The 19,874-nt window shown below is 37.9% G+C and overlaps 2 protein-coding genes across 2 annotated transcripts in view; one reads left to right on the top strand and one right to left on the bottom strand.

The window, feature by feature from the left end:
- Positions 1 to 878: 878 nt before the first annotated feature.
- LOC122653001 (WD repeat-containing protein PCN-like) lies at positions 879 to 14,081 on the bottom strand. The gene is made up of 11 exons (XM_043846908.1): positions 13,827 to 14,081; positions 13,576 to 13,719; positions 11,839 to 12,157; positions 11,689 to 11,752; positions 11,014 to 11,127; positions 10,724 to 10,886; positions 5,168 to 5,321; positions 4,442 to 5,031; positions 3,702 to 3,883; positions 2,700 to 2,960; positions 879 to 1,361 (listed from the first exon to the last, which is right to left on the bottom strand). Exons 1-11 carry the CDS (start codon positions 13,992 to 13,994, stop codon positions 1,049 to 1,051), a joined length of 2,472 nt encoding a protein of 823 aa, XP_043702843.1. The 5' UTR covers positions 13,995 to 14,081; the 3' UTR covers positions 879 to 1,048.
- LOC122653004 overlaps positions 7,551 to 19,874 on the top strand; it is a 27,988-nt gene continuing 15,664 nt past the window's right edge. The window contains exons 1-2 of the mRNA XM_043846910.1: positions 7,551 to 7,561; positions 14,107 to 14,112. The gene's annotated coding sequence lies outside the window, so the exon portion shown is untranslated. The remainder of the gene's footprint in view (positions 7,562 to 14,106; positions 14,113 to 19,874) is intronic.

The following is a 19,874-nucleotide window of genomic DNA, read 5'->3' as shown; positions in this document are numbered from 1 at the left end:
GAGAAGAAATGGAAATGGAAAATTTCCATTATGGGGACTTTCGTCTCTTCACTCCCCAGATTCTCATTTCACACAGTTATCTCTGTTAACCATGGATCAATTTGAGAGAATTGAAAGAGAGCTTTAATCTGAAACTTACTCACCTGGTAGAGTGAATTCAAGGAATTGGAACAACTAGAGAGAATAGAGAAGCCCTTGTTGCTATTCAAGCAATCCTTCTCAAGGCGATTACATTCTCACCACCGAAAAGCTTCTCCTCTTTCGACACCGAGAATGCATTAGGACAGCTCAAGGGTTGGAGCCTTATACAACAATAGCAATAGACGAGATCGCAAGTCTTGAGTATGCAGAGTAGAGCCAAGCGGCAAGCACAGGGCAGCAACGGCTTCGTTTCAGCCGTGTGTGCATTTGGATTATTTCCATTGGAAGCACCACAAGCGTTGTTGAGAGCATGAAAGAACTCGATAGGGAGGTCGAGAAGGCTGCCTTGGAAGTTGGATTGTTCGGGGAAGGCTGGGATCGTGGCTGGATGAGATGGGGTTGGGAAGAATGGTTGGATTGTTCGGGGAAGGCTGGGATCGTGGCTGGATGAGATGGGGTTGGGAAGATTGGTTGTATCAGAGTTGGATGAGATGGGGTTGGAAAGAAAGTCCCCATTTTCCATTTCCAATTTTTGCCCTTCTGTTCAACTGAGGGTAGTTTAGTCATTTACATTAAACTCAGTTAACCCCGTTAGTTTTTGGGTCCAAAATGATATATTGGCCCTTAGTGGGCTGACATTGATTTATCGGTCCATTGGAGGGCGTGTCGCTGAAAATTTCCCTAAAAATTTTTACCCAAAAAAAAAAAAATACTCGAAAAATAAATAATAAAAGAACTAATGGAACATATTCGATTAAAAACTAATAAAGAATATTTTACACAACATGCGCCAAAACTTGTAAAAGGAGGAAGAAGATGAACTAAAAAGGGATCCTTGAACAGTTGGGACTCCCTTTTTTTTGCTTGCTGGAAACACCTATCTATGTAGTAGGCAAAAGGAGGGCAATCAAGTTCCAAAAACATGTCTGTGCACAGGGGCATCAAAGGTCTTCACAACTTCCATCCATGGCTTTTCTATGACCAAAACTGAATTTTCTGACAGATGTGAAACAAACAAAACAGGATCTCTGAAAGCACTAAAGTCAAAATTCTTTCTACTTCTTCGTTTCAGTTCTATATCAAACTTCTTCAGCTTACGCTTCAGTATTGATTTGTTGTGAGAATCTGGCAACAACTTCAACGGTGAAACAAAACCATTCGTCAAGTTGTCATCATCATCTTGATCCACCGGCATCCCAAAGTCAATCAAGCACATCGCCCTAGATACAGCAACAACAACACCACAAGGATCATAAATCTCATTATTCAAGAAAAGCACAGAGAGTGAGCGATTCTAATCAACATTCAAATGAAAGCATTAGGAAGGAATTCTGGTCCAGAAGATCCTCCACAGAAATGTCTCCAACGCCAATCCTCTGTCCATAATACATATGGCTCGCGTAAGGATGAACAGGATGCTTATCATCATCTCTGTGCTCTAGTGTAAGGCTGGGATGAACCACCAGGAATGCTAAAGCTAAACCAGCAAAGGACAAACACCCCCCCCCCGCGTCAGACAACCCTGACTTTGAGAACTCCTTGTCACTAAGAGGAGAAATCAGGGTGTGCGGTGACGGGAATATCAAAGTTACCATGTAAAGCATTGTTAAGGTATCCCCTCTACTGTAGGGAGACCAAGGCTTGACCTATATAAGCTTGGTCCCACTTATGATTCATATTATAGTTTCATCCAATTCTGATCAACCTAGAACCATTGTGTGGGAAATATGAATAACATCCTTGATGTTTTCAATAAAACCAAAGCCCCTTTACAAATGTGTGGTGAACAAAACATCCGATTGGGGACTTGCAGACCAGAAATAGATAGGCATTGCAGCAACCAACAGGAGCCTTCAAATCATCCCAAGACAAGGACTGATTCATCACTTTCAAGGGGTAAGGATGGAATATCTAAATCCCCAATACTACATAACAATGCACATGCAGAAATTTAGTTCAACTATTTGATGACTGAATTACCATAAGACGGCACCAGGGACCATCCAGAGGAGTCAGATCCACCTCCTATCTAATGCTGTAAAGAAGATATCCTCCACCAGCCAGGATTTCACTTGATTTGACAATGAAACTTATCTTATCCATATTTCATTCACTACTTCACTAGGTGCTTCAGCTGGGTTTCTAGGACAAGAAGGAAAATGTTGGAGGATGGACGGAACCAGTTATCACATCTGGTGATGGCTGATCAAATAGTCAAGGTATCATGAGAACTGTCCTGATGTTCTATTTAAAGCATTGATTATAGCCAATAATTACCAGATCATACATGCACCCTCTTTCATGACCCAGTAAAAAGATAAATTTTGGGGATTTTCAATAGCAGGACACAGTTCCAAGGCTTGCAGAAAACCAAATTCAATGCAATAGCCACCATGCCAGCAACCAAATAAGCAAGTCATCAACTCTTTATTGCCTCATGGGGGAGGGGGTCGGATTGTGGGGTTATGGAGTGTGGAAAATAACATTTTATCAAAAATAATTCTACTAAAACAAGCCTTCAATTATTTTTCCAAAAAGCAAGAAAGAAGATAATGCACCTGGCGCTGTACACAATGACCGAGGTTGAACTTGAGACAGGCGCAAAGGAGAGCCCAATAACTTCTCCTGGAAATTCCTGAAATCTCCTAGGCAAAACAAATGTGTGTTTCCTTGACCATTCTCCTAATTGTTTGGCCTCCACATCAAATGCATAGACGTGGTTTGAAGAGGTGGTGACAATTAGCACATTGTTATTTGTGGGAGGAAAACCACCAGCAGTAACAGAAGCCCCATCCAACCGAGATATGAACCAGTGCTGCCTATCCAACAAAACTGTAACTCATTAGTCCAAATGTATGGAAAACCAACCAATAACACCAAAATCTGAGAACATTGTTATTTTCAGGCAACCTTAAGTGGGTGGGCTGCCCAGCCAACCTTATACCGTTTTTCATCTTTTTTCAATGTTTATTTTTAAGCTCCTCTTTTGGTTGGATATGATTAAAAGCAGGAATGATGGTCCAGGAGCATAGGCTACCCTCACGGCAAGAGGTCCCACAGAAATTTCTTTTAATGAAGAATGTCCAATAGATAAAATTGCAAATCGTGGTCCATCAACAAAACATTCATTCAACCACCACAACTTCAACCACCTTAATGGTATAATTAAAAAAGAAATAGGTTTGTAACAAATGTTTCTCGCAAGTCTCACTACAAAAGTTCACCATTCCAGACGAGATGTATAATCGAGGTCGAACTCAAGTAATAGTGTTTAAAACCCATACCAAACCAGCCAGTCAAATAGGTTAACCAGACTCACCACCAAAGCAGCTATTTGTTCTCTGGATAGATTACCCTTTTTGGGGGAAAACTACAACCAAACACGTTTCTGGTTCAACATGCAGTCCAGTTTTTTAAATTATGGTTATTATCTGAAATTATTAGTTTGTGTCTCGGTCATTCATTTAATTGACTGACATTACAAGAAATATATTGTACATGAGAATTAAAATCTACAAATAAGAGATACATGCCAAAATGAAGCAACTGAAGATCCTCACCTTTCAGTCTCCAGATTAAAGACATATATATCTCCAAAACAGTTGATAGCCGCTAGCCACTGCCCATCTAAACTAGTAAACATTCTTGTTATGGGAGGATCACGAGGTGGTAAATTCCCATCAACCTCCTTACGGCAAGGTGTGAAAGTGTGCAACAGTTCTGTGGTTCCCACATCAACAACCTGCACCATCACAAAAGATGTGAAGCAAAGATGAGAGTTGGTACACCTAAAACACTAGTATGCAAGGAGGGCAGAACTACCAATGGGTTCCAATAGATACGTGTATGTGTTAAAAACATTGCTTATTGTCATTTACAGAAGATGGATGACACTTTGGCACATGTGCACCATCGAGAACTGGCATACCCTCATAGTTACCCGTCATCCATTACCAACCTTAACTATAGTATCCTATTGACAAACATATATAAGGCATTCTTCCAGATCCTAGGCCAAGGATGATCAATCAGATGGCTGCAGTCACATAGCCAGATAAGAACATGTTTACCACGATCTCCTAAGTGGAAACCACTGCATGGTGGACAATATTTTACAATGAGTCAAGTATATTATTGACAGTGATTGCCATCTCTCACACTATTCTTAAAAAATTTCCCATCTTTCACATTGAGATAAAAAGTTATTCCAACCCAAGAAAGAGAACAACAAATCTTGTTCATCCACTCTATCAATACCGAAAGAGAAAAATAAAAACCATCAATTCAGAGTGACACTTACATAGATCTTTCTATCTTGACCCGATATCATTAAGCGAGAAGAGTCAGGACTGAAAACCATTGAATGGGCAAATGGTAGTTCCGGAGGTAGTTGCCTCTTATTTACTGCCCAAGTATTCTTTCCACCTCCAGACCTCTTCAATTGAAACAGGCTGGGCTTCACATGGTCGGAATAAGCAAATAGAACCCCTGTATTTGAGATTGTGCTGCAAATGATCTTCCGAGATGCCTTACTCTTTATTCGAGCAAGCAATTCAGTGGTTGCATGCCTCCGAGAACCCCTATTAGGGATAGCACCAGAATTTACATGAACGTACAAAACATCCAACCAGTTCGAGCACTGGACAAGAAGCAAAGGAGCTCCATCAACATCTGTATTGGGTGCCAGCTGAATGGGCACTCTTTGAGGTGCAGGACAGATATCATGTGGTGAGAACTTAGTGAACTCCCTAATAGAGTAAGCAAGGAGCTTTGTGTCATCACCAGCTGAGATAAGCATGGGGACTCCCAAATGCGCCCACTTTCGATAACTGAAATCAAGAGGCTTCTCTTGCTGACGAATCCTTTTTATTCTTTCATCAGGCAACGGCTCTGGCATTTATAAATTTTATTAATGAACACCCTTCAAGAAATATATACATATATAGTACCAAAGTTTTGAACCATAGTTCACAGAAATTCATACACAAACTTGGAAAAAATTTTAAAAAAAAGTTTATGGCCATACCTTCTCGGCAAATGGGTACTGCCACAGTCAAAGCCCTGATATCATGGGTATGAGCTCTTAGATAACCAACATAGACCCATTTCATCACTTCTGGAGGGAAGTTATTCTCATTACTAGACCCAACTGTATCACCAGAGCATTTATATAGAATAACCTACAAATAACAATAACAATATGATCACTAGTTAAGCAACAGAACTTAACAATCTAATGCATAAAAAAGATAAAAATAAAAACCCTAAAAAAATTACAACCCCAGTAGTAAATCTTTTATTCACACAAAGGATTGCTAAATATAATTCAAAAATATAATTTCGTGAAACATACTGTTCGAAAGCAGTTAAGAATGATTTGCAGGATACACAAGAACTAGTATTATCATAAAAATCCAGTAGTGTTATGGGGAGAAAATATCAGGATGGTATAACATTTTTAGCAAACGAGGAACAGATCTGAGCTCTAGGCTACTTTAAAGTACTTCAAAGAATATAAAAACCCCAAAATATAGTGTGCCTCTCAATTCCTTCAGCCTGTAGAAACAATTCCCCTCTCAAATCCTTCAACGGTTCAACCTGTAGCAACAATTGCTTAACAGAAAAGGGGAGAAACGCAAGTACAATGGACTGAAAATAAAGAAAGACAACAGAAAAGTAGCAGCTCAACAGCTCGAAACTTTCAAAGGGCCTTGCCAATTAAACCAACTGCTCCTTGGCAATTTTGTGATCCCCATGGGGTCAGGTAGATGCCAGGTACATTCAATTGTTCTAAGAGGAGAAACTTTAGAAGGAAACACAATGTATTTTAATTCAGATTTCTCAGCTGGGATCAAGTCCAGTGGTCCCTAACTAGAAAGCAATCCTCAAGAGTTCAGATATTATTGATGTTGAGCAAGAAGTTTTCGTCATAGGGAACAACATCATTGAGGCAGTTGAGAGCAATGGTAGTAAGACTCTGGCTACGCAAATTCTAGGAGGTGGAACACAAATAACTAAATATTTTCGGCGATTTGAATAATGGACCAGCAAAAGGAAAATGAAGGAAGATGCAGTTTCTAACCTCGGAAGTTAAACATGTTAAGGATGTAAGGTTCTTTGTAGGTCTTCATTTGGGGGATAGGGAAGTGGGGCTGACCGCTGATGAGAACCCTCACAGTCACAAAGTTTAATAAACCTGAATTTGTGCACCCATTGTATGCGGTTGAGTTGCTGCGGTTTTGATAACTCTTGAAAGGATAGGTAATGTATAACTGTCTGCTAGTGGAGTCTAAGATTATCTCACTCAGCAGAACATAATAAAAGATAGAATATCTAAATCCCCAATACTACATAAAAATGCAGACTAAAAGGAATGGGCAAGACTTCATCAACGAAGTCTCGACTGTTGAAACAGTGCTCTTCTATATGAATCCATGCCTAATGAATCATAAGAATAAGTATATATTTGCTCAATATTCTAAAAGCAACACTCTAAGCAGGGACAGGTTGTATGAAATTGCATAGAAATTGCTCATGGGATTGAATATCTACATCGAGGTTGTGATATGCGGATTTTAGATTTTGATATCAAGCCCCACAACATTCTTCTAGATGAGAACCTTACTCCAAAAGTTTCAGACTTCGAGCCTGCAAGATTCTACACAGCCAATGATAGTATTGTTTCTGTAACTGTGGCAGGAAGAACAATGGGTATATGGCTCCTGAACTATTTTATAGAAAATTTGGAGGAGATTCATATAAATCTGATGTTTATAGTTTTCGAATGTTATTGATGGAAATTGCTGGAAGAAGGTGTCAAACCACTCGTTGATAATTCAAGCCAACTTTACTTCCCAACATGGATATAGTGGATCAAGAAAAAGACTAGGATTTGGGAACTGAAACAGAGGATGAAAAGGATATAGTGAAAAAACCGATTATAGTGAATGTATACCAATGTAGTGCGTGACAATCTTTTTTACTGATTCTCTACTAGTATGTTCAACTGTTAAATTGTTGGTTTTAAATTTAAAAAAATGACAAAACGAGGGGCTTTATTTTGCCACATGGGATGGTGCTTCTGAGCTAAAACATGGAATGACTAATTTGTGGAACCATTTCAGGCTGCCAACTAAACTACCACATGGAAGGAAAATTATTCACTGGGGCCAGCTACTTTTCTAGGTGATTCACTGTAAATCCTATTGAGGTCTCAAAAGCCTGCAAAGAGGGGTGTTTTCAGCCTTGTGGAGGGTTGGTGGCAGATCAGTCCATCGAAATTATCAAGTAGCCTTTAGATTGGTCACGTCCGCAGTTCCTTTGCCAATATAAGTGTCTTGGTCTATCTTTATGCTCCATTTTTGCTCCCAGAATTAAAGCCTTGAATGTTCTTAAGTAAAATTGCTTGACAAAAACAACAGTTGCTTTCTACCATCTCAATGCCTTGTGGGTGAGCCGGCATGGTTATTTTTATTTAGTTTATTTCATGAGTGGAATGCTTGATATCATGCAGCACTTCATTAGTGTCACCTTTCTTTCTTCTTGTGTTGATGACTGAACTCCCAATACCATGAGAACATGATACAAGCCCAATGCCATTGTGAATTAACCTCTCCTTTTTTTTTTGGTGCCTTCAAAGCATTGTACTGCTACAATTAAAATAATCGGAATTAATGGTTGTACTGGTTCCTTTGACAACATTTTAGTAGTTCATATGTTAGTATCATTGACTAATGGTTAATGACATTCTTGCAAATATTACGGAGGTTAAAAACTTGAAGAATGGAATTTGACTTACTAAAATGGCATTTTCATAATTATCAGTGTAAAAATTTGAGTGATTCTATCAATTGCATACCAAACCCTGATTCTGTTCTCAGTCTATTCCGGAATCAATTCCAGAAATGTTTACCAAACAGCGATCTTACTCTCAAAAATATGGAATCCAAAAAAAAAAAATCAATTCCACCTGAAATTAAGGAATTGGGAGCGAGATGGTTATCAATCAGGGCTTTAAAGGTTCAGTTTGATAGTCAACAAAAGAGCATAATAATGATCAGATATTAGATTTAATAAGTGACTATAAATCTGAAATAACAAATAGAATCTCATATTTAAAACAAGCAGAATGAAGAATCCAACTTGACATTGGACTCAAAGAAATCAACAACAAAATCAAATTTTGAAACCATAGGATGGTTTGAATGGGATCCGATGTCCAAATCTGGAGTTTGATTTAAGATTGAGACCTAAACAACGAGAAACAGAAATTTTTAGTAACTAGAACATGAACAATAACTGAACAGAAAACCAGAAATTACTAACCTGAATCGATGGTGGATAGACTAGAAGAATGGAGGAAGAGAAAAAAATTATGAATGAAGCATCCCACCTGGAATTAGGCTAACATCCCATCAGCCAACCTTAGCAGCTCACCAAGGGTTGTTGCATCCCACAACATAGCATTCTCAATCTCACAGAACATAGAGACAGCAAAAGCCAATTTTATTCAATAGCAAAATCATATGGAGCTCTATGCTCTTACATCGATATATAGAAACTAAAAGTGTGCTTACAATAGGAAAAGATAGTGTAATTGAAATAGGAATCTCTATCCGTAACAGAAATAGATGTTGCTAATAACTAAAACTATACCTTAACTAGTTAGACTATGTGGCACACATAATTAGAATTCTATCCAAAGTAAGAATAGAAGTTTTATTCAGGCAAGACTCTATCCTATCCTTAACAACCAAGGAATTAACAATTACTTGATAAAATAAAATAAAAAACTCAAACTAACCTAATAAAGTAAATCCCGTATACCTACCTGCTACCCATAATTTAGGCGCATTAAAGTAGTCTAGTAGAACTGACCATATGAGAAGTTGTGAGGAAGGACATGCATGGTCTAAGCCTTGTACTAAGTATGACCTCGGATAGAACCTATTAGAGGGCAAGGATCCATGCGGCAGACCCCATTTAGCTGAGATTTTCTTGACTTGTTGGGCTGTGCCTCTTTCCTCTTACTTTCATCTTTCTTTTTATTTTCCATCTTTCACTTGTCATTTTCAGTTTTTCATCTCTCATCTCATTTCCCATCCCTCATTTTCCATCTCTTCATTCTTTTCTTTTTATAAGACCTCAGTTTTACCTACTTTGTTTTGTTTGGATCCATGTAGTCGACCCCTTTAAGTTGGGAAAAGGTTGTGTTTGTTGTAGTTGTTGTAAAGTAGTCTATTAGAAAGAAAACCCATTGGACTAAAGGCCCAACCCAAGGCTTGTTTCCACTAAAAAAAGTCCAATTCTATATGTTTCATACTTTTATCTGCATTGTGTTTACTTAATTCAGTATATGAGAGTGATTAGGAGTCCTTCAAAAGGTCTTTATATGTAATACACCCCAATAAAATAAGAATTATTTGATTAAAAAATGAGTTTCTTTTCTAAGAGTTTTGGAGAAGCTGGGATTGGTATATCCCAAATCTGATTTCTTCCTTCATCTTATTCTGATCTTCTCTTATCAGGTGTGATTTTTCCTTTCTATTCTTTTCTGCTCTTCATATTTTGATATCTTCTTTTAGTTCCTCTACTTTCCTCTCTGATTTCTTATTATTCTCTTCTCTCTTTATATATAGCTTTAGTTCTGATTATGTAATTTCTGAAACTGAATCTCTTTCTTGCAAATCTGAGTTTTTGTGACCTATTAGAGCAATTCCAGATCTGAATCTTGGATCTGACCTTCCTCTCCTGCGATATATCTCAAGTTCTTGAATATAGTTGAAAGTTATATAATTGCCATACCCTTCTTCTATTCTGGTCCTATAGTATAGTTAAATTCATCCTACATTGATCCTGAACTGTTAGCAGTTTTTTGGCTCTAACTTCTTTCTAGAACCTTGAACTGCATTACACATCAGGCATATGCAGTAACACCAGAACTGACCCAATCACCTTGCTAAAGTTTAGTCGCTAGATACATATCACATGTCACTTATGAAGTTCTGCTAACTAACATATCATATAATCAATGGTACAAGGTTCGGGCTGCCAGGGTAAATGCTCAGGTTCGAGTCTTAAGAGCGGCCGCTTTGCATAAAAAATGCCAAAGGTTAGGACCCTCTCCAAATTCACCCCTTCCAGGACCCTGCATAGACAGGACTAGCATTGGGTTTTTTTATATAGGAGTTCCCACATTGAGAAAACACACTGGTAAAACTATGCTATGATATAAAGATTGATGTAGAATAGCTGACATACTGGTATGTGTGTAAACCAATATAAACTTGAAGATTTAATGCACATTCTTGAAACTGGATTTACTGGGAAGAAGACTAAGGTCTTTTTATATGAGGATGGTATAGAGCTGCAATTTTGCTAAAAATCTAAAGAAGAGGGTAAATAAAAAGAAAATAAGAGAAAACAAATACTGTACAATGGAACCAAACACAAGTTTCCGAGGAATCATAATTTCAGATCAAGATGATAATCTAACACAATACCAAGATATTCCAACAAATCATCGCAAATTGGAGAACATTGGGGTACATAGATTTTGCTCCAAACTGCCCACACGCCGTACCTGACCATCAGAACCAGCAGAAAACACTCTTGTATGGCTAGGAGATGCTGCCAAAGCATAAACATCACCCTTATGGTAAGAATGAGCCTGGAAAAGAGTACCGTGCTTGCTGTCCCAAAATTGAACACTACCAGAACTATCTGCACTAACAAGTGTCCCACACCTGAAACCATCAGACTTTAACCATTAGTAATTTTGGTGCAGCAACAACTCATTGTCTCCTAAAATGTTGGTCAAGAATATAACTGTTCCACAAGCCCTTAAAAGAGAAAGGAAAGTATGATCTTTACCTTAGGGCAAGTAACGACCATATACAAACATCGCGTCCATTACCCAAACCTCCAAGTCCAGCTGTTATCCTGTAGACCTCATGAGCTGATTCAGCATCCCAGCACCGAATAAACCTATCAAAATGAACATTACTTAAGTGTAGGCAAAACACTATGGCAAGGCAACAATTTAAAGCACCTTTTTTTTAGGGGGAAGATTCAGTAATGGTATATTTATATACTATCATTAATTCATTATATCATTATAGACATAAAAATTATACAAAAAAAGTAGCATAGAAAAGAAATGTAGGTTGAAAAATCCCCCAATCAAGAAAAAGGTAGAGCAATTAATTGCACTATACTTCATCATAGATAAAGGATTCCCATCTCTCCACATAGTCCCTCGAGATATCTAAGAACTCCCACAAGATATTCATCTGAACATTCGGCAACCACTCAATATCCCAAATGAAGATAAAATTGTAAAATGAAGCCTTCAGAAAATCCAACTTTATTTACAAAAGAACAGAAGGGATGCAACTTGGTTATGGCACTACATACATTTGAACTTTTTATTTACCATAAAAACAACTTTATCAAGACTATTTTTTAGTAGCAACATGCTGCACTCCTCATGCCTAGGGAACCAAATATTTGGAAAGGTAGAGCTCATAATATTAAAAATCAACATACCCATCACTACTTCCAGAAAATATTTGTCTTGCATCAAGACTCCACGCAACACTTAAAACACGCCCTGTCAAATAATAACCAAAGATCTCTTTAGCGTGACATGCAAAGCACCAAAAATTTATATTATAGGCAAAGGTTTCGACATCTCACCACTAACCCTAGGCAATGACCTATTGTAAGTTATACCATCCGTATCAGAAACATTATACAATCGCACACAACCATCATCACAGCCAACAGCTAAACGTTGATTTTGAGAAATTGATTGCAAATGAAGCTTAATAGAGTCATCGTCTTCATCATCGCCATCTTCACTATCACTAGTTTCATGATCATTGTGACTATTAACCTTATCATTTGCATATCCATTGACTGCAAGATGAGAATCATGTTGCCTAGAAAGTATTGAATCATCAAACAGTTCTACAGCCATTTGCCAAATCGACACCCCGATCGTATCTAACACGATCTGCAGATACAAGGAAGACAAATGCTCCGATAATTCATTGACAGCAAAGTGGTTATAAGGTTTTATCTTGAAGCATCAAACAGTAAAATGTATGGAAAAAATCTTAAAAGCTGAATACATGCAACTGTGAATGCACCACCAAAGTCAAAATTTCTATATAAAGCTATTTCAGAGGGAAAGAATAGATCCACTATTGAAAACTGATTCCAAATGTGCCTAAGCTAATCTTTAGCAAGAGATATTTGTCCATCAGTAAGAGCAAATTTTAGATACTATGTGTCAGTATATCCTACCATGATTTCATCAAAATTGTTCATCATATACAACCTTTCTTCAGTGAAGCATCAGCTATTGCATCCCGCAATAGTTTTTCTTCTTCCCATTTATTCAGAAGACAAATCCGTGACAGTTTCAGAAGAGAATGTTTATAACCTGTTGACCCAAAACAGGGACTGGATGTGTAGGAGTGCCTAAGCACTAAATTTAAAACATACCGAAGTCTAAAGCACCTCTGGAGTGCACATGCATGTGCATATATGTTTGCATGAGGCAGAGTCTACTACTCTATGATGACACCATGAAATATCAATCTTATTTATATGCATCCATTAATTATTTATTTCCTCTGTGGTTATTTGTTTTGAATAAAATAAATTAATCTACATAATCTCCCCCCCCCTGTGTGTATGGGTGTGTGTGTGTGTGTGAGAGAGAGAGGGAGAGAGACTTTTTCACTTCTGGAGTTTGGAACTATTTTTCTTAATAAGTAACAGTTTTACTGATAAGCGTCAGATAACACGCAACTGGAAAACTACACGGCCATTACAGGCCAAGAGAGACTAACCCCCTCTCTCCACTGAGGAACGGAGAAGAGGCCAATGTACAGCACTCGAGTAAGTTACCACCAAATTTGAACCTCTTCTCCTTCTACTCCAGAAGAAAGGCTCTCAACTCAGCTACCGCTGAATTTGAGATCCCAATTCAGCCGAAATAGACACAAATATGCTACCCCCAACATTAAGTCTTAATATCACTAACAATAACAGGGGGAGGAACCAAGGATGACCAGTCACATGTAATGAGGAAAAGATACAATCATCATCCAACTTCCCAAGATGTAGTCAGCAGAAAATGCAATCCAATGAGTCAAGGGTTGTGGCCCATCTTGCCATTACCAAGTTTACAGGAGTAACGTGGGAAGAAGGATGTCTTGTGACTCATGGGCAATACTCCTGGAGGAGTATTTGACACCTAGACCCACTGATTGATGAAAATGTTCAGCCTTTCAGGTATCTAATTATAGAAGAAATGTAGTAAAACAAGTGTTTAACTAGTATAGCTTGGTAATTACTTAAATGCAGTACAAAAAAAGGTGACCCAAAGAATACTAGTGATATCAACGAACACAAAAATGGTACCTTTTGCTTCAAATTAAAAAAATCCCACTCTGAGATTGTCCCGTCGATACTTGACGACAGCAACCGTCCCGAAGGGATACTTTTCGAACCGGAACGGCACCAAACGAGGGATGATACTCTTGAGTTAGGGTTTCCATGGATTCTCTACGCATTAAACCAAGCATTTCACATTAGTCTAAACAACTCAGGATAACCTAACAAATAAGTATGTGTAGAACCATCGAAAATGAAAACATAAGAGAACAAAATACCAGCTGACAGTGCCACCCAACGGAGCCAGGGGAGACGAGCCAAATCTCGAGAGAACCATCTTCACGAGCTGCAGCGACCTGTGAGTCATCGATGCTGGTAGCTAAAGCTACTATTGGAGACGGTTTCCAATGGATGGAACTATCCCAATAAACTTCGAGCTGTTCCATGGCCAATACAGAGTCCCTAAAAGAATCCCAACTTCACTCCTAACTCATAACCACAGCCTATAGGGATTGAAGTATTGAAAACCTGTTCTGCAACTTCGTATATGTGTGTGAGGAGAACGTTTGATAGAGTTGAAGCTGAGTAAAAGGAACAGAGGATGTAATGACATATGAAAAACACAGAGGGAGAAAGACTGAAACGGTGCGGTTTTAGGGGTTTACGCCAGGCGGCTGCAAGGGAAAGAGGCCAGGAGACGAGGAGGGTTTCCTTCTCGTTTGTTTGGGATTTTAGGGTGCAGTTTTTTTTTGTTTTTTTTTGGGGACCGGGGATCCCTCTGCTGGACCGGATCCACTGTGGAGGAAACCAACCAGCAGTGGGAGAGGGGAGGGCCGGTCTGCTTTGTTTTGACATAATTTATTGCCAAACAAAAAAAATCAAAATCAAAATCATAATTTTATGGGAAAAAAAGGGGTATTTAATTGAACTCTCAAGAAATTTGACACATGGTTAATCTAAACCATTTTCTCTATATAATGGACAGTTTCGAGTAGTTGTAGAATCAAAAGATCAATAAAGAATCAACAGGGCCATTCAAGATGCATATTTAATCATTGTTAATACTTGATAGTTACAACTTATAAGGGTTATGTCATAATTATGAAAAAATAAATAAATAAATATTGATGTTTGATTGATTGTATGCTAAGAAATATATACATATTAATTGTAATATACTTAGAAATTTTGGACTTATTTGAGTGCCCAAAATCATCTAGGAATCCGAATCAAACAGTTCCATAATTAAACGGGAACAAATCCTAGTTTTGGATCTGTTTAAAAATTGGGATGGTTCTAGGATTGGCCATTTGGGATCGAAACCGTCTTGATTACTCTTAATGGTCCAATTGACACCCTTAATACATCTCATCATGTATATGTGCATGCATGTGTACCAATACTATAGTCATTACTATGCACCCTCCCACCTCTAAGCAAAAATATACAGTTTGAATTGCTCAAATCTATAGTGCAATATTTTAAAGCGTCACAAACAATTTGTGGCACCAATAACTACAAAAAATATATATATCTTGAACATGCAAAATGGTGGAAAGAAAATAATATCTTGATATTCAATATGATAGTTGAACCAAAATATGCATTGTTAGAAAATACGGACAAAAAATATGCATATGGAAGATAAAAATTATTGACATAAAATATGTAATATAAGTGCCCATTTTCAAATAAAAATGTGCCTTGAGTTTCATATTATTGTTCAGATTTACCCATTTTATTGATAATAACGTTCAAAATTTATAGTAGTGCACATTTTTTAAATGAAACTACTGTAATGAATATGAAGTTCTTTGGAATATATTTTTTGTTGATGATGATACCATTTTGGTAGATGAGACAAAAACATGGATTAACATCAAGTTTGAGTTGTGGAGATCAACTTTTGAATTAAAAAATTGCACGAAGTTTTCATCCACCCATATAGGATAGTTCACTCACAATCTTAGGGTTCATAAACTCCTCCTAGGGTTTTTGTATGTTTCAAAATACCCTCTCAATACCTATTCCCGCCCCTAGGTGAATGGAGGAATACTCGGTCCATAAAGTTTTAAGATAAGTAGAACAGAGACAGAGTATATGGTTTGTAACTTTAGTTACACTAGGATGCATAATGATGTGATGAAAATTGATGAGAGGGAGATTATGCAAAGTGATTATTTTAGGTATCTAGATTTAATCGTACATAAAAGAAGGTGATATTGCAATTTGGATCCTCTACTGCCTAGTTGCTCGGCAGGACCATGCTGCCTAGACATGGTGAGGCATGCAATGACCGCCTTACCCCAGCTCGGGCAAGGCCCTCGGGCAGGGGTGAGGCGGTCATTGCACACCTCACCGTGTCTAAGCAGCATGGTCCTGCTGGGTAGCTTGGCAGTAGAGGATTTGGTGAGGATGATGTTTCACAAAGAATCAAAATAGAATGGATGAAGTGGAAATGTGCATCGGTAGTATTGCGTAATCAATGTATTCCTTTAAAACTTAATGAGAAATTCTATAGAACAATCGCAAGACCAACTATGATGTATGATGCGGAATGTTGAATAGTTAAGAAACATCATTTAGATAAACTTAGTGTAAAGGAAATGAGGATGTTGAAGTTGATGAGTGGTAGAACTAGGAAGGATAAAATAATAAATGATTATATTAGAATTGTTTGGTGTAATACTAGCTCCTATGTATGATAAGTTACGAGAATGCCGTTTGAGATGCCATGGTCATGTTCAACAGAGGCCTCTGGATACTTCAGTACGGAAGAAGAATGTTTGATTCACATCAAAGATACTAAAAGAGTATGGGGCAAACTTAAAATGATCTTAAGAGAAGTGGTGAGGAAAGACATGCATAGCTTATGTCATGTATCAAGTATGATTTCGAATAGAGCTGATTGGAAGACAATGATCCATATAACCAATCCCATTTAGTTAGGAAAAGGTTGAGTTGTTGTTGTTGTTGTTTTATATCTACCATAAAATGAGACTACAATATAATAGCACAAAAGGTTTTATTCAAAATTTTAAACCTACCTCTTTGTAACAAAAGAGAAGGGGATGGTTTACTTCACACATAATGAAGGGGGTCATAAGATAAATGTAAAATGAGAGGAAGGGTATTTCCGACTTCACCATATAAGGGAGAAAAAAATAATGACAGTAGATCTATGAATGTTTCCTTCTCCATAGATTCTTAAGGGGAAATCCTGAAATGGGCAAAAGACTCCTGCCTCTTGGGATTTTAACCCAACTAAGTGGAAACCAAACAACAATCCTCTTTCCCCCTCCTATGGATGGATCGTGGATGGTATAATTTGGATGGATTACTTGGCTGAGCTTAACCGCAACCAAATAAAAAGGTTGTTTTGTGCAAAATTTATTTCTAGGATGTAACATTTTGTGTCAAATGATCGTCCACAGGTATTACCCAGCAAACTTATACATTATAAATTCCACCCAATTAGAGTAGCACACAATAGAGAAAAAAAATAGAAGGGTAAAAATAGAAAAAAACTTCTATCTATAAAAGACCATTTGTCTAAGGTTGCGTTTGGTAACGGTCTGAACAAAGAACGTCCGTTCTTAACTAAAAACGTTCTTTGGCATTTCTAGTCTAGAACGGCGTTCTGTGACCGAAAATGACCGTTTGGTAATGATCTCAAGAACATGTTCAGAACGAAAATGGTGTTTGGTAAAACCTGTTCTTCCAAATTTGATATTAATTACAATAATGTCATTTCCTTCTAAATTATACCAAAAAATACTTGTAAAACTCTCTTACCAACCTTGGCATAAAATTAAAATATTTCATTAACATAACCAAAATAATTATAAAAATGTCAAATTTCAAAAATACCATTAATATTGGGTTCTTGTGTGGATTAGTGTTATAACTGACTATATATGAACAGTTGAATAAAAAGGGTCTTGGTGGATTCTGTCACGCCCCCATCCCAACAAGGGATATAATTCATATTCAAGTTGACTGGGCGCGTTCATCTATAAACTTAGGGATCACTGACACGCATAAAACATATCCATATTAACACAATAATTGGAGCGAGAAAAGAGGTTTACTTCCAATGATGGTTTCTTGTGCATATATTGAAGTTTTAAAGATGTTCTAAGTAAATGATAAATGGAGGAGATACATATTAAGGACATCTAATGACTTTAAAATCGTTTAAATGTAGTTAATAGGCCTTGGCCTCAAGTAATCAAAAAGGGTCGAGTCCCGAATATCCTCAAGGAGGCACAATCATCAAGGACACCGCGCCATGTTCCTCAAACACGGCCTCTGGTCCTCCCACCGATCCATCGATCCCGAGGGCTGAACAAGTCCCGCAGATATCCGTTACACCGCATCATAACAAAAAAATGGTCTGCAGGGGTTTATTTATAATTATTGATAGTCGGAGACAAAGTGACGCATATAACCGAAGTTATATTTCTTGTACGAAAAAGATTCCATTTGGAGGGCTCGGGACGATCCAACTTTAACTTGAGATATCTTGGGCTCCCGAACTCCAAATTGGACGAAATTTGGGTCTATTTTGGGTGATTTTTAGCAAGGAACACAATGGTGATGCCTATATAAGCACCCCATGCTCCACGTTTTCTGAAGGACAGAATGGGTATTTTATTTATTCTTGAAGGAATCCTAGTCATCACCCTTACTCTCTCTCTCTCCTCCAACTTCTCAAGGGCACTAGAATTCTACTTGGGATAGATTTATTTTGAAAGATATTTTCTCAAACAAGCAACCAGTTGAAAAGTCAAAGATGCTTTGATTTTATTGCCTGGAACAAGCAATAAGCCACAAAAGTGAAATTTTAACCTATACAAGGAGTGGAATAAGGTTACTTTTCTAAAGGAAGATAAAAGGTCTCCCATAAACACTTATATAGTTTCGTCTTTCGGGATGGTTTCATGCCCATTTTTTTTTTTTTTTTTCGTTTTTTTCTTAGGATTCAAGGTAATTGTCAAGGGGAAGAGAAGGTTTTAAGATGAATCCGATTCTACCTTCACTTCCTTCTGGAAGGTATTTCGGGTTTCTCCTCAACTTCCACATGTAAACCCTCCACCTTCGGTCCAAAATAAATTCCCCTCCAAGACCCCTTTCAAGTGGTTTTTAAAGCAGATTTTAGTTCAAGAATTCATAAGTCATTAGGGTCCAATTAAATCTCTCAAATGGCAATGAGAACTCCTCACATTAGAGCTCATAATGGAGTGAACTAACTCCACCATAGCTTGGCTTTAAAGCTCCATCTACTCCCTAGGTTCCAAGAGAGATCTAGGTCAATCTCTCCCATTACCCAACCCCTTTTAAAATCCAAAATAGAAGAAGGAAGAAGGTTCCTAGCTTACCTTCCCCAAGATGAGAGCTCCACGATTTATGGCCCAAGAGATGGGGTCTCCACCTTCCTCCAAGCCTCTCTCTCCTTCCTCTTTCTCTTTCTTTCTCTCCTCTTTCTCTCCTCTTTCTCTCCTCCACGATTTAGGGTAGAAGAGGATGTTGAAGAAGAAGTGATGTTCTCTCTCTCCCCTCATGGACTCATTTATAATAAATGGGTCTATGGGTACCCTTAGTCAAATGGGTCATGAGGCCTAATGGGTCAACCCATTAGTCCTATGTGGGTAAGTGGATGGGATAACCCATCATTGGGTCAATAGGTTATATGGGCCTGCCCACAACCTCAATTAGGGAAAAGCCCATTCTTAGATGGGTTCATATGAGATGGGTTTAAGTCCCCAATGTACTTCCTAAAGGTTCGCGGACCGAACTTAAATTATTCCTTTCTCTCATGAAATAGCTCGAGCGGTTGGCCCTTTTGCCTTCCGAGGTTACAAGGGAAGAATAATTAATAAGTCTTGAGGCTAGAACTTACTTTTCCCCGTCATGGTTTAGGACCCATGACCAATTTCGCAAAATGCTAAGCTCATCATTTATCCAGTTGACGATGCTTCTGAACTCCTAGGATGCATTAATTTAGTCATTAGTTTAATTAGAACTTTCCATTTGAGGAATCTTTAATTTGGTCAACGATTTTGTAGCTAGGTTTGACCATCATGGAGAATTAAATAGATACATGGCGTATATCTACACGTCACGAGAAGAAATGATATTTAATTATATCCCGGCACGGTATAAGATTCAACCACCATCCCTTTGGAACATGCTCATGTTCACAAGTGCTCTACCCATTTGAGCTAAAGACCCATTAAGTAGAGATCTAAAAACAGAAATACAACCAAAAAGGTCACAGTAGCATGAATCTTCACATGAGGAATGAAATGAGCAAAGGTCTAATG

Source organism: Telopea speciosissima, chromosome 2 (genome assembly GCF_018873765.1).
Source record: "Telopea speciosissima isolate NSW1024214 ecotype Mountain lineage chromosome 2, Tspe_v1, whole genome shotgun sequence".
In the NCBI taxonomy this organism is placed as follows: domain Eukaryota; kingdom Viridiplantae; phylum Streptophyta; class Magnoliopsida; order Proteales; family Proteaceae; genus Telopea; species Telopea speciosissima.
The sequence above is the reverse complement of the archived record's forward strand: the minus strand, read 5'-3'. Positions and strand labels throughout refer to the sequence as shown.